The following is a 16,043-nucleotide window of genomic DNA, read 5'->3' as shown; positions in this document are numbered from 1 at the left end:
GTTGCAGGTTGAAGTAAACAAATATTTTCAAATGTGTATGCTCCAAAAATAATCATTAAAATGTTTGCAAAGTATAAACAGCATCATGTCTTCTCTTTTTGTCTGGTTTTGTGCATTTTTGTTTAGCAAGCACTCAAAACTGTGGAAGATTTCAGTTCTTAAAATTGTTATTGCATATGTGTTGTCAGTTATCTGTAGATCAAGGTATTTTCTTGACAAAAAGATTACCCAAAAATAATTTGTTTACCCTCGTGTTATTGCAAACCTGTATGACTTTCACACAAAAGATATTTTGATCATACCGTTTTTAAACAACATGAGGGTGAATGAGATTTTTATTTTTGGGTGAATCCTTTTAAGAGGATGATTTATGCAATGCATTTATTACAGGACATCAATGATAAAAACAATTTAATGGAATAATGCAAATAATTGGTTTAGTTTAGTGTGAAATATTCTTGCTGAACAATGAAGAAATGTAATTTTATCAGCTTTCAACCATCTTGTCCAGGGCGAGAAGCGGTGCCAGTATTCGGTTCTTATTTGTCTCCACAATGTGTCCATTCAGGATCATTTCATCAAGTATAATGTGCACTTTATCTAAATGAAACATTATCTGAGTTTGCTTTAAGAAATTAAACACTAATGAATGTATAAACTCATGCCACAATTCCTATCAATCCTATTCCTATCAAACAAACTTTGTTGTAAATAAAACTGATAAATAACACTGTCAGCAAGTTTGTTTAATGCCTTATGTGTCATTTCTCTTGTAAAGGATACGTCCAGTTCACTCTGTCAAGAGAAGGGTACAGATAACATCAGTAAATTTTATGTAAAAATACCTGATTATACATTTTCTCATGAAAGTTGCTGTAACTGCCAATACTCACCACACGACTGAAGTACTTGTCTAACACTTCAACAAAGTTGTGCATGAGCTCATAAATTGAGAGTTCGTTCTGTGTAATAGGAACAGAAGAGTTTTCATCTAATTGTAGCATTTGAACCAAATACTTTTATTGACACCTTAATAATCACAAAACAATTCTGATTTATCAGAATTTTTAGCCTATTTATCAGTTGTCACCAGAAACATGAATATCTAACCTCATTTTCAGTGATCCCAACAACAATAAAAAGAGCTGCATACTGACGATATACCAGCTTGTAGTCTTTATACTCCACAAATGAACACTGAGGAAACAAAAACAAGAGAAATACAAATGTATAGTAATATATAGACTGTTTGATGTTGCTATATTTACCACTAAATTCCCAGTGGGATCAACAATACATGCATAACCATTAAGCTATCAGTCTTGTTTAGATTATATCACACCCCATATACCAGACTAGTGCAATAAAGTTGTGTGGTTAACCATTAAACTGAAAGCCAATAGGAAACTGACCTCTTCCTTCCTCCGGGAGAGACATCCCCTGACCACATCAGCTTCAAGAGCTGCTCTCTTCCCAATGTCTACTGGTTCATAATACTTAGACAGGCGCGTCTGGCCCTGCTTATTGACCATCAGAAGGAACTTGATCATAGTGAACCAGAAGAATGTTCTCCACTGAAAAGAAAAATACTCAAGTCATTAGATTGCAGCTGTAACAGTAAGTAACGATAATCACTTGTCTTGTTAACTTCAAATAAGTTATTTTTATGCATGAATTTATGCACTCCCATTCCCTTTGTAGTTTCCACAAAAATACCATAGTTACCACAATTTAAAACACTACCATAAAATCCTAATTTAATGTTGCAAAACAAAATAAATCAATAAATAAAATTGCTACGGGTTTGGCGTTTTATTTGTACAGAAGCAAATTTCAAGACATCACATTTTAGGTTTCAGGTCATTGTTCTGTATATAATTATAAATTATTTATTCTGTATATAGAGTATAAATACTGCTTTTTTATGCCTGATTATATTATCAGGTTCAGAAACTGTAGAGGACGAAAAAATGAATAAATAAATACATAGATAAATGTATAAATGAATACAAATAAAATGTAAACTAGTACATTAAATGCATGTTTATGTAAATGTAGAAATAAATTCAAGCCAAAAATTGTATTATGCCCTTTTTATGACTAAAATGTTTTTTATTCCTACGTGTATACATACATTTCTGTCTGAATTAATTTATACTAAAGTTATACTAAAGTAAACTTAAAATAGAAATAATCTCCGATTTATTCGCCACACACGCACGCATTCCCCGTGTCTTCCCGTCGGTCCTGTGTTCGGATGAGGCAGGGTTGGGTGAACGCGTCCCATCATGCAGTGCGCGCCAGTCCTCCCTCACTCACCCCCGCAGTTAGGAGACTCACATCTAGGGATCGAACTAATGGCGGCCGGCAAATCCGTGCGCTGACACAAACCCAAAACACCGTACCACCCCGCTCAGGTGCCAGCCTACTTCGTGGGGGGCAGGGCGACATCGTATCGCTACGCGAACGGTGAATAAGGGAGGGTTGAGGGGAAACAATCGGTGACTTCTAGCAGGACTTTCCTATTTTTAAATATGGATGAACAGCCCGGCGGAGGAGGAGGAATGGCCGCCCAGAGACAGCAGCAGCCCGCACCGCAACAGGGCAACAACAGCATTAATCCCCAGATGGGCAGCTCTGGAGGGGCCCCGATGGTCCAACAACAGCAAGACGAGATGCCAAGGCCCCAGCAGTACACTATCCCGGGGATTTTACACTACATCCAGCACGAATGGGCCCGTTTCGAGATGGAGAGAGCGCATTGGGAAGTGGAAAGGGCCGAACTTCAGGTACAGAACCTTAGATCTGCGGAAACACATGTCAGAAACCACGTGTCGATGCAATAATCGCAAACAAGTTTATTGTAGGTATCTAAATCGTGCTTTTTAAGCACAGTCCTTCATTTACTAATAAATACCAAAGATCCTGTGAGCTTCCTGTCCGCCCCATCCCGCACTGCTAGCGACGCGACTAAGTTAACTTGAACGCTTTCTCTTCATTTTCCTTTCTATATTGCCATCGTCCACACTAAACTAACTAGAAAGTTACCATTACAATTAAATAAGCTGTCTACATGGTACGCGACGGGGCCCTTGTACCGTACTATACATTGGTTTAGCATGTCTAGATGGGCTAAGCTAAGCTAACATGACATCGATTCACCAACGATATTCACCGACAGCGGGCACGATGGATTCAGTATGATCTTACCCATGAACACAGAACCGGATTTGATAGTTGTTGTTGTTGTTGTTTAGTGTTTATCGTGCCATGAAAAAGCATCTGTCAATGAAAGCCAGCAGACTTTGTCAACTGTTCTCTTGTTCTGCCATTTTGCTTTGGTCAACATGGCGTCCGTATGGGTCTCTTCTTGTATCGATTCAGCCTATTAGCACACTCGCTTTAACACCCCACTGTAATGTACAGTATTTTTGATATTTTGTGACATCAAGTACACAACACACGGAAGTGACGATTGTCTAAAGCACAATTTATAAATGTAACGTTAAGCTGGTCGAGCTTTTTCGTTAACAGCCAAGCTGTTGGCTAGTTCCACAGCTAACGTTAATGCCGTTGCTTTAGTTTTGCGCGTATTTTTATTTCTAACATTGTTTTCTAGAATAAAAATAGAATACGTATTTATTTGACACTAGTCTGGTTATTTTACAACGTTGTACGGTCATCTCTATGCTTGACCATTAGCACCTCAGTTTAGCTTCTAGGACAGTGTTGTGGAATGGGAGACTATACGTCTTTCCTGAGTGACTAAAACACACAATCTCAGGGATTGAGAGATACCAAATAATACGAAAACAACCAACATTTGGTCGCATTTCTGGATTGCCTGAGGTGTAACAAACAAGAAGCTGTAAATAGCCCTCTTGACACTAAAGGCATGTCTTCAGGTGGCAGTTTTCCTCTATTTTACAAGTATGCATTTAGCAGACACGTTTTGTAAAGCAGCTAACATTGCATTCAAGCTATACGTCTTTTATCAGTATGTGTGTCCTTATAATGGAGCTCCATGACGGTTTGGGTGGTTAGTTTTGACAGTAGTTGATTTTGACAGCTGAGAATTTAAGTGCAGTAATAATGTAGGTCCTTTTACTTCAATGTTTTCCTGAGTGTTAAATCTCTCCAGCTTTAGTGAATGGGGAAAGGAGCTGGAAGGCCTGTGGCATGAGGTTGCGTTATGTAAACACTGTAACTCTTCCCTTAGGAGGAATCGAGTGTTTTTACCACCCGTGTACAAACTTGTCCGGTGACATACGTTTAAAAGTGACTCCCACTTTAAACCTAACAGGCACTGTCATTATTCAAAAGCAGTCAGCTTGTGCTCTCCCACATTCATACCAATCCAGGTTTTCTCAGAAAAGGGTTTGGTCTTGTTTATCTGCTCCGCATTCCATGGTTCAGATGTTCAACTGCTGCCTTGTAACTGAACGTGAAAAAATAAGCGCTAGTTTGGGTCCATTATCAGTGCTGTACGTACATTTATATTGGCATCTATGTGTGGGAGATGTGGCTAATGTTAGTTAATGGGTTGTAGTTAAATGCTGCTTTATGACAGTGTGTGGCCCTAGTTGATGTGAAACTCTTCTTGTCAGTTTGCCAGTCCGTCTAGGCAACGCTGCTTGGAGTGATGTCCTAAACAGTCACATCAGGAACAGAGCTGATTTGGGTTATGTGGGTTAGCTCAGGGTTTGTAGGTCATTGTAGCACCATCTTCAGAGTCATGACTCATTGAATCTCTGTAGCCACCAGCATAAAAGTTTTCTGTGTTTTTTTTTATTTATGTTAAAGGAGTAGTTCACTCAAATACGAAAATTAATATTTATATATTAATGAAATAATTGTATGTTAAAGAGATGTTCACTCAAAAATGAAAATGATTTCATCCTTTACTCGCCTTCATGTCATTCCAAACCTGTATGACTTCTTTCTTCAGAATCAGCAGAATACTAAAGAAGATATTATGAAGAATGCTGGTAACCAAACAACAATAGGCCCCATTGACTTCCATTGTATGGACACAAAACCCCTGAGACATTTCTCAAAATATCTTCTTTTGTGTTTTCTACAGAAGAAAGAGTCATATACATGTTTTGACTTACGTGAGGGTAAACAAATGATGACAGCATTTTCTTGGCTTACTCAGCCAAAAGGAACAATTCTGTTTCTTTTTACACATGGCTCAACATGGTGATACATTTCATATTTGGGTTAACTACTCCTTCAAGCATGACTTAAAATGGTTGTAAACAGTTACTGTATGTAGAAACCAGGAACAAAAGCATATTTATGAAAACATTGTTTTTTAACCAATTTTTCAGACACGTGTTCACTAATAGATACAGCTCCTAACACGGATACATCCCCTAACATCATGGCTGTTTGTTTATCATTCAGTTTAGCTCAACCAGAATGCCGTTTAGCTTCTTAAATGCTCTTTAATGTTGTTTAAGTTTAATGAGTTTGACATGCCTGCGAGTTTGGTTGATATAGGCATTTTGCTTCACAAGCTATTATTAAACCCATAAGGTCCCTTCATTCAGCTGTTTTTCTCCCACAGCACCCAGAGTATTTTTAGTGTCTGCGTTCAGTCCGCACAGCTGAAATGCTGTTCTGCCGCTCTTTAAATCAGGTAGGTGACAGAGATTTCCACCGAGCATCAGAGTCTTGCTCAGGGCTGTGAGCAGCCAGCTGTTCCCGACCATATGTGTAATAGCTGTCTTCACAGTCTGCTGATACAAGCAGTGCTGTGTTTTAATAGACCAGTATTCTTTAACATTACCTGCCTGCACTTAACACTGCTTTAAACACTCAAATTAAAATGTAGGTCTAAGTAGGGCTGTGCCGATAAACGATATCATATCGAATCGCGATAGAATGTAGGGCTGCAGCTATCGATTCTTTTACTAATCGAGTATTCTACTGATTTTTCCATCGATTAATCGGGTATTCGGATAATAAGTACCTTTTCTTTATTAAAAAGCAATACTAATTATACAATAGAAAATAAGACAGGTCTCTTAAAATGAGTAAAACAACTAATTTGTTTCCTTTTTAGAACACTTAGTTTTTATTGCTGAAATAGCATACATTAATATCTGTGAAAACTAAACCCATTTAGTACATTCCATTGCCATATTAAATTCAAAATGCAATATAATACAAATATATAAATAAGAAACATGAATAAAAATGGAAATAATAATTTCAAACAATAGCCTATGACTTTTATTTTGGCAGGTTGTCAGAAGACGCTTATTTTTTCTTATCTTTTCTGTTTCTTCACTCAAACAATAACATGTTTGTGAAATAAACTCTCAGCGCAACTCTGGAGGTGAAGTTCATGTCCTCATTCAGCGCAGAAGCAGACAAATTCATGAGCATCACGCGTGTAGCACGTTAAACTGTGCAGTTCATTCACTCAGACACGCAGACCAGACAGATGACATGTGTAAATAACAGGATTCGGTGTCCACTAGTCCGCATCTAGTTTGATGGACTCAATGCAGCCGGAAAACAAGTTTCACTCGAAAAATAGACTAAAACTAAGTAAAATATCAGTTCACCATTTCAATAAGCTATTAGGGCTGTGACGGTGGCAGTTTTTTTTTACCACCGCGGTGGTAATAGACAAATCGACCGCGGTGGTGCGGTGGTTGAGAAATATATATTATTTATATAAATAATATTTATATTATTATATTTGCGTGTAGCAACCACATGACGAGTGGAAGAGAAATATAGACCTTATTTAAATACTTGAAATTGTTAAATAATTGAAATATGATATCTTAAATAAATGAGGATGAAACATCCGTCAATGTTTAACGCGCAAATCCATCAGTGAAACGGCACACTACAGCATATAAAACATTTAAATAAACATCAGTAAATAATGAAAACTTAAATGATTAAAGTTAAATAAAAAAAGCTCTTGTTGCAGTGACTTCAGTCAGTGGCGTATTAACCCTTACAGTCCTTAACAATTCCATTTGAAACAAACTGTTTAAACCTACCCTTGGCTTTCCTATTCAGATTACCATAAAAACTTTACTTTTTCCGACTCGTCGTTGATGTGAAACTTACTTGTTGACATTGTCCAGATTAAAATGTGTACAGCTGCACTAAATGCGCGTTCAGAAGATGTGCACAGGAGCGCAAATGAAGAGATGTCTCTCCGCAACTGCGGCAAAACCTGCGCGCGCTCCGACACTAAGCAAGCGGGTCATAGCCAGTTTTGATTTTACGTATCTGTTCATTTCACAATAAGATCCATTGCAGAAGCCGCAGAATAACCTGGGTTTCGCTGTGCAGGCCTGCGCTCGAACGCACCAACGGAAACGTATGCCAATAATTTCTGTTAATTTAAAATCTTTTAAATAAAACCATCCACAACTGAAAGGCTACAACTAGCAATCGTTATCGCAACTCTCATATTTATTACACCTATATTTGTCAGAGTGATGTGCACTACCGCCGGTGGCAGTTCTCCACCGTCATGGCACTTTACCATCGCGGTGGTGCGGTTGTTACGGCAACCGTCACAGCCCTATAAGCTATCAGTTATTTATCAGCATGAGAAATACGTGTTAGCGTGTGAACATACTTAAATGCGTGTGTCTCGCGGTGAATGCATGAGACTTGAGAGCCCTGTAACATGAATAGAGTTTAGCGGGCTGTGCGTCAGTAATAACGGTCCGTGGGGAAGCGCAGTGCTCCGTGTGTACTGTAGTTAAATGGATTAAACGAGGCTTCGAGGCAACAAAAATTGCCTCGATGATTTTTTGTATTCGAATAACTCGAGTTACTCGAGGAATCGTTTCAGCCCTAATAGAATGTATTTCAAAAACGATGATAAACTATTGGCATTTTGACTCGATATGGATTAATCTTACAGTCTAACAGACAGCAGAAATAAACGCAACAACAGTCAGTCAGCGTGCAACTTTTAGCATGCGCGTCAAAGTACAAAGTCCATTTCATACTGCACTTGGCAAAGAAAACTCGACATGAGGAGGAAAACATGACTGGAAGCGGAAACAAAGGTGAAACTAACCTCGAGTTGTCATCACGCGGTTTATCAAGTGTCTTATTTTTTTTTTCGCAATCGCCGGTTAAACAAAACAAACTTGAGGCGCAATTGCAAGCAAGTTACTTCGAAACTCAAGCACAAACGTTTATATATCCATCGTTAACATATCTGCTAACATGAGCTGGTGCTTATGAAACAAACCAGCGCTGCCCTGTACAGATTAGAGATGTAAAGAAGTGAGTTTGTGTGCACGTTCAAATATTGAACCTTGTATGTAAGATGCTTGCATGATTAAAGAAATGTACTACAGTTTATGTGAGATGTCTTTTTGAAAGACTAAGGTTCACTGAATGCATTGAATAAAACCCACTACTCGAGCAAGACATTATTGCAGCGTTATGTATGTGCGCAGGTGCTGAGCCAATAGCGTTCGAATGTACGCAGTAACGGAGCCCTTTCATTGGTTGAATGTACTGAAGGAACACTCCCTTTACTTAACGAGTCAACTGAGTCAAAATGAGACTGAATGAACTGGTACAGGTTGTTTATGGCCTAATATCCTCTGTGTTGCAACAGTGCATTCATTTAATTGAATTTTAACTGGTTAAAGGTTAACTTTTGTTAATAAACTGTATTTAAAATGGATTATTTTAAATACAGTTTTGTAATTAAATATATATCGAAATAAATATCGTTATCGATCAATATAGAAAAAAACTATCGAGTTTACTTTTTTGCCATATCGCCCAGCCCTAGGTCTAAGTCAGGTTAGTCCAGAAGTCTTTGAATTATCGATGTTTACTCATAACCGGCCGAAATGAGTAAGGTGTATAACTAATGGCTTAGTGCTGTACTAATGCCGAGTCATGTCATTAATATTCAAGTCTTAATGCACATATCACATTACAGAGATAAACAAAAGTAGTCATCTGATAGCTCCAAGCGGTATGGTTGTTTGTTATAGCACTCATGAGTCTTGAACTTTTACTTTAAATTAAGAACAGAAGAGTAGGTGTGTTGGGAATATTTAAAGATATCTCAGTAGAGTCAGAAAACGTGTATGGTATGAGCCACAGTTTGGTGACGATATTGTAGTTGAAATGTAAATGAACAATACTTTACTACAAGACGTGTTGTGTTAAAAGGAAGATATTTGGAAAAACTAGTTCTAGCTACGCAACCTTGATTCAGTCATTTATTATTATATGTACTGTATGTTATGACGTTTCGCTTGTTGTGTGTCAGATTTTACAGTTGCAGTGTCAGCAAAGAGGCTAAGCTTTCTTGTAAACATTTTTGCTGGACTGCTGTGAATTGCGATGAGCATCATGCATTTTTTGGGATAATTTAGTCAAAGTTTTGCAAGTTAGCGTAAAAAGGACCTTGATTAACAAAGAGGAAGCAAGATTGAAAAAGCAGATGGGAATTAGCCTCCCTTGAACTATATAACCTTAAACTTATGCTCTGACTGTTCACTCCCTGTGATTAAGCCTTAAAGGGATAGTTCACCCAATTTTCATCATTTACTCACCCTTGTGTCATTCCAAACCTTTATGACTTTCTTTTGCAGAACACAAAAGAAGATATATTGAAGAATGTTGGTAACCAAACAACAACTAACATAGTATGACACGTGAAAGCGAGGCATTTCTCAAAATCTCTTTTGTGTTTACATGAAGGGAAAGAGTCATATACTGGTTTTGAATGACATTCATTATTTTTGGATCTCTGTAATGATAAAGAGGGAATTCTTACTACCGTTTGGTAGTTTGATTATAATCTAACACAGATTCACACACTTTTTAAATCAACTAGTACAGCTGCTTTCTTGAGATTTTGGGCAGATGACTTGAACCTGTTCTGCAGAGTAAATTTAATTAAATGTATACGTTAAAACTTGCTTGACAGGTTGAAACGTAGTCATCTGTTATGTATGTGATGTACATCTGTATAGTACATAGAATGAAATATGTTTTTAGAGGATTTCCCCATCTGCCATTGGTTGTTCAGTCAGATAGTGTCGACTCACTTGCGCTTGTAGCCAGTGCTGCAGTTTTGTGCTGTTTATAACTTATTTAAATAATTAATCTTCAGTAAGCAGGTACTCGGAAAATGACTTCAAATGTTTACGTTGAACCTCTAACAGTAACTAGGGAAAAGGTTTTAATAATTTACCTGGAGGCAATGCATGCATCAATTGAACTATAATGTTACATGTTCCGGTAACACTTTACGGTTTAAAGTTGTATTTGCTAACATCATCGTAACAGCATTTTTAATCTTTGTTAATGTTAGTTAAAACAAATAACTGTTTGTTCATTTATTGTGCATTAACTCATGGTAACAGTTACAACTTTTCATTTTTAAGATGAATAGATGCTGTAGAAGTATTGTTAGTTCATGTTAGCGAATGCATTCACTAATGTTAAAGGGACAGTACATAAAAGAAAATATTTTTAGCGCCAGTACCCATTCACTTCTATAGAGAAAAAACCAATGCAAGTGAGTGGGTGCCAGTTATCAACATTTTTCAAACTATCTTCTAGGTTCTGTGGAAGAAAGTAAGTCATAGAGGTTTGAAATGACAAAAGGGTGTGTAAATGATGACAGAATTTTCATTTTTGTGTGAACTGTCATTTTAAATACTACATTATTGTAAAGTGTTACCCGTACTTGTTAAATAATGGCCTGTTCAATGACAACATCTTCATAACGTTAAAAATCTCAAGCAGCCTAACAACTAGCATGTTTAGTTTGATATAATCCTCTCGTATCAAAATTATTTGATCATTATTGCTTCTAACATGCCATTCCTCTCTCTCTAACCCACATATTTTCGTGCCGTGAGCTGTTATCTGACGACTGTACGGGGGAATGTGTCATGCGTCGGTAAGGGCTATTCTTGCCCGGCGAGCCACTGCTTTGCTCCTTTGTAAGGCTGTAGTTTAGGCCAGTGATCTCACTGAGTTTCCCTCGGGATGCCTGTGAGGCGTATCACTGGAGTGACCTCACACATCGATTCCAGAACTATGAATGCTGGGGTGGATCGTGGAAGCATGTGGTTGCCTGACGCATGTACTTCTTCTCTCAAGAATATCATCACCTCATGATGAGTAATAAATGTTACCTTAGATGACATAGTGGTCTGTTTTTGCTTTGTTTTTTTATCAGTGTAAGATTTAAGATTTTTCTCCAGTCAAATAATAAATCATTCTGCTTTTCGGGCCGTAGACACGATGCACTCTTGAGCAGAGAGAGTCTCAGTGTGCCATCTTTTTCCAAAATGTCCATGGTCTGAAGACAAGCAAAGACAGCTGTCTCTATGAGAGCTCCAACTGAAAACGTAATGGCTCTGACCACCCAACCACACTTGCCTTCTTTTCACTCTGATGAACTCTTAAAAGAATAGTTCACCCTTGAAATGAAAACTCTGTTGTTGTTGTTTAGTCACTTTCATGTCATTCCAATTCTGTATGCTGTTTTTTAAACCATGAGACAAAATAAAAGTCTTCACTTAGATCTTTTCCACATGACAACAGTTCAAAGTAACCACAGCTGTCAGGCTTCATATTAAAGAGTTGAATTTCGCTAAGAATGAATTCATAATGATTTGTTGCGTTTATGTCATGTTTATATCAATTTTCATTTTTGTGCCCTTTTAATTCAGCAACATCTTGACGTTATATAATTTAATAATAATATAATATACAGTAATAACGTCTATAATTTCAGGTGTACAATTATAAGTGATGTTAAATGATTAGTTGCGGTTAATCACATCCAGAATTAAAATTTGTGTTTACATAATATATGTCTGTGCATTGTGCATATAAATTTTGTATTTATAAACATCGCGCGTCACTCCCGGATATTCGTAAATGGGCAAAGAGGCAGGATGTGGTTGGAGCTGAGGCGCCCGGTTGGCTGAAGCCACTTGTCACTCAAGTGGCCACGCAACTATTTTGCAGAATTTTAAGGCTTAATATAAGTTAAAGAGTTATAAAAAAATCACCCTCCTCACAGTTGTCATGAAGGGTAAAATTACCTATACAGACCAAAATCATTTTTTGTACCGGGCTGTAAACATGTTTTTCGTGCTGTAAAGTTGGCCATTTTAACATGGGGTTCAATGAGATTCTGCTCTGTTTTGCAGCCAGTCTCTAGCGGCCAGTCAATGAATTGCATTTTAGTCACTTCCGTGTTGGTTTCACAGAGAGACCGGAAGATTGCGTGTATTCAATAGGGATGTGCGAGACTAATCAACTAGTCATTTAAACGGTAAGCTCATACTAGTCGACATTGAAAACAACAGTCGATTACACGAAAAAATTACACAATGTTATAATTTAAATGACTTCCATTTTAATGTTTCGTTTAAAAAACTTTTAAATTACATACTAAAACAATATGTTTGAAAAAAATGATTAATAATGGTCTTTAAAAGTGTATCAGGAACAGTTTTAATTTTAGATCAGATCTAGCATGCGTTTCCTTTGTGCCAATTGCAGCACGCTCAGAAATGACCAACTTGAAAGAGTTGTGGGGGTGTTTTGAAGGAGGAAAACGGGTAGGTTTTACGCAAACTATGTCATATCAAAGTGGCATAATAATAATTTCACTGGAGCCATGCGTAACCATACTGTATTGTGTTCTTATTGCCGCGATGCTGAAAATGCAGACGGCAGTGCCGAATGCAGGCATAAAATAGTAGATAATGATCTAAAACAACATACAGTATGTTAACCATCACTTAATAATAAATATCAAAATTTTAATATTTAAAATGCATGGAACTCGAAGACGGATTGACGTTATTTGATGGCAGAATGAGCTGTAAATGCGGTGAGTGCATCTTGAGCACACTCAATAAAACTGATATGAAAATGTCTCCGCTTCTAGATTCACAGAACTTTTAAATTTCTTTGATTATAATGTTTATCACAAAAAAGCGCTTGAATAAACATGATCGCTTAGCACTGTTATCTGTGTGCCCTTGCAGAGTTTGAGCAGATTCCGCTGGTGGAGTTATTGTTCATTGTGAACCACAAGAGAACGCAGGATGTGAATGAGCTTTGCTCATTTAGTAAGACTGGTTAATTTAGTTGACTATTGTGGGATGAAAAGTTAGTTGAAAAGCATAAAAAGCTTTATTTGATTTAAAAACATTTCTGTTTGGTCGAATCAAAGTAATATTTTATATGTAAGGAATAATTGACGACGGGCCGTTCAATTATCGAAAGTTAATGCACACCCCGAGGTGGTAATGCGGCCACGAAGAGGAGTGGCCGTTATTGTGTCAACTTTTATTCTGGATGCGATTAATCGTTTGATAGTCCTAATATATACATGTAGGTGTATTTTTTATTGTGATCCAAAAACCACTAGGCTAGTGTTATATCTTTTGTTCATTTGAGTACTTAAAATATCTCAAATGTTTCCAACTACTTGTAAATCGTGAGAAAATTGTCATTTTAACCAGTGACACGAGGCCGTGTCTGGCAGTCGGCTGTCAATGGCGTCATATCCGCATTACCAAAGACACTAGATGGTAAGCCTGCAAACTTTAGTCAAAACATAGCAGAATGCAGGAAAGCAGACTAGAGGCTGTTACATGATTGGCTGAGGTGCCTCACATGATTCATGTAAGCCGTTACGCTTTCCCCAAACCTTGCATCTCCCTAATAACACAGTCTCTGGCATTACCCTCGGTTTCTGTTTTTACTGCCGTAGAAACCATGACAACGCAGTCTCGTGGACAAATGTGAAAGTATTAGTTTGTAGCATCTATCAAGCAACTATCTTGTTTTGTGCATTTGTTATGGAGCACAATTATTCTTTACTGTTTGCAGCTGGTTCTGTCAACAAAGACATTTTTACTAGACAGAGACGCTGATCTTGCATGTGTTTTACTAGACAGGTGAGCAACTGTTTAGATTCTTTTACTGACAGAAAACTTATGATTATTATATCGATCAACACGGTTAGTCTTATTGTTTCAATGTCTTTTTCTTAATTTAGCTTGAGTGTCATGTATAACATTTACTAGGGATGCACGATAAATTATGGGCCTTATCTGTATCGATAATAACATTTAGGCTGATATAGACGCCTTTACTGTTAGTAAACATTGTGACACGTTTTTGTGGGCGGAGCTTAGGTGGAGGCAGAAAGATCCCCCTGACTGCATTACCAACGCTAGGTAGCACGTTTTGTTTGCTTGCTTTTTGACAATGACTAGAAAAAATCAATTACGTTTTAACATGTAAGGTCACTCACTGTCTAGGACCGCGATTGTTTCTGAAAAAGTTAAACGCAAGGAACCTGGCCGACCTGTACGTGCTCACTCAATGGATCCAGGGACGAACTGACAGGATTACCTCCAGTTAAATGGCCTGACATCTACACGTACCGGAGAGAGAAACCAAGCGTGTATAATAAAGATAAACTGAGAGCGAATACATCTATAGATGTCTGCGTGTACTAACAGTGGCAAACGTTAGTAACGTTAAATGCATTTACTTGAACACAAACCTGACACATAACATGAGCCTTCTCACTGTTCCCTCTCCCTTTATTCTAATGCACTTGTGAGAACTAAAGGAAAAGAGATGACAAACACTTTCCTTAATGTTTAGTTTCTGGCCGATAGTTAACTGCTAGTTGTATAACTAACAAAGTTAGCTAGCATACTCTATGTGTTCAAAAGTTAACGCTACGTGAAAAATAACCTTGTTTCTGATTTGGGCATACGTGAGGTATTTTTAAACACATACCCAAATCATTATCCACACCAAGAAAAGACTGTCGTTTTTTTAATCTCAAGTGTTTTAATCTCAAAAGTGAAAGGTTTATTTTGGCTGTGTAACAAAATGTATTCAAATTACAGTTTTATAATGGATATTGTCTTAAAGTGCACACTCTCATCTTTATTTAGAGTGTAGTCACGTCCAGATTATCTGAAGGGTTTAGGAATTACTGTTCTTTTATATGTAGCTCCCCCTTTTTTCAACAAAAAAAAGTAATTGGACAGTTGACTCAAAAGCTATTTTATTCACAGGTATGGGCTTTTCCTTAAATCATTTCTTCATAAATGAAGCATGTTGAAGGTCTGGAGTTGATTCTACGTGTGGTGTTTGCTTTTGGTAGCAGTTGCTGCGAACCCACATTATGGGGTTCAGGGAGATCTCCATGCAAGTGAAACAGACCATAGTTAGATTTCAAAAACACAACAAATTCATCAGAAAGACCCCGGGAACATTAAGAGTGGCTAAATCAACAATTTGGTACATTCTGAGAAAAAACAACACACTGCTGAGCTCAGCAACAAAAAAAATCCTGGACGTTTATATAAGATAAAAGTGGTGGATGATGACATTATCCTCTCCATGATAAAGAAAAACCCCTTCAACACCTACAGACAACTGAAGAATTAATCTGGATGCTTCTGTCTACTGTTACATCTCCAAAAAACACCAGTGACCCAGTGCTTTAGGAAGCCATGCATGGAAATGGAATCACACTGCCTGAACACTATTTTACTGAAGATGTTGTCTGCTCATATCATGAGATATTCCAAGCCCTCTCAGTGTTTCCCACAGGATTTTGACCGACTTGTGGCGCTGGTGACGTCACGAACTAATTAGCATATTTGTGACGTCATCGCTTCTTGTTAGTGTTAGCACTGCGTTTTCTTCTACTCTCTGATCTGTGACATTATACTGTATTTTACAACTGAATGCCACCAGCAGTCACTTTAACTGCTGCTAAAATCCTGATTTATAAACGCAACATCATCGGACAAAATCACAATACAGTACATCTACATTAAAGAGCGGCTATAGGTGGTTTGTCCTTTCTCGAAAATGTGTTGCTGTATCATGAACGCTTCTTTGATTTTAAATGCAAGTGACAGTTAAATACACTACACGGAGCTAACTACACGTGCGGATGAGAGGCCGAGGGCTCACACACACATGGAGCTCATTGGAAGAAGAGAGTG

The 16,043-nt window shown here is 37.6% G+C and overlaps 2 protein-coding genes across 4 annotated transcripts in view; one reads left to right on the top strand and one right to left on the bottom strand.

Moving 5' to 3' along the window:
• Window positions 1-394: 394 nt before the first annotated feature.
• On the bottom strand, window positions 395-3,390 carry ap4s1 (adaptor related protein complex 4 subunit sigma 1). 2 transcript variants are annotated; one of them, XM_057344786.1, is made up of 6 exons: window positions 3,211-3,388; window positions 1,413-1,574; window positions 1,111-1,197; window positions 894-962; window positions 784-795; window positions 395-616 (listed from the first exon to the last, which is right to left on the bottom strand). In XM_057344786.1, the coding sequence occupies exons 1-6, from the start codon at window positions 3,280-3,282 to the stop codon at window positions 488-490; spliced, it is 531 nt and encodes a 176-aa protein (XP_057200769.1). In that variant the 5' UTR covers window positions 3,283-3,388; the 3' UTR covers window positions 395-487. The 2 variants fall into 2 exon arrangements, with proteins under 2 accessions (XP_057200769.1, XP_057200768.1); XM_057344785.1 differs by having other exon boundaries at window positions 499-795; window positions 3,211-3,390.
• Window positions 2,196-16,043, top strand: part of strn3 (striatin, calmodulin binding protein 3) — a 26,860-nt gene continuing 13,012 nt past the window's right edge. Inside the window, exon 1 of one of the 2 annotated variants that reach the window (XM_057344783.1) lies at window positions 2,196-2,789. In XM_057344783.1, the coding sequence (XP_057200766.1) occupies window positions 2,535-2,789 (255 nt within the window). In that variant the 5' untranslated portion in view covers window positions 2,196-2,534. The remainder of the gene's footprint in view (window positions 2,790-16,043) is intronic. The other variant, XM_057344782.1, reaches the window with a different exon arrangement.

This window comes from Triplophysa rosa, linkage group LG10 (assembly GCF_024868665.1).
Source record: "Triplophysa rosa linkage group LG10, Trosa_1v2, whole genome shotgun sequence".
NCBI classification, from domain to species: domain Eukaryota; kingdom Metazoa; phylum Chordata; class Actinopteri; order Cypriniformes; family Nemacheilidae; genus Triplophysa; species Triplophysa rosa.
The sequence above is the reverse complement of the archived record's forward strand: the minus strand, read 5'-3'. Positions and strand labels throughout refer to the sequence as shown.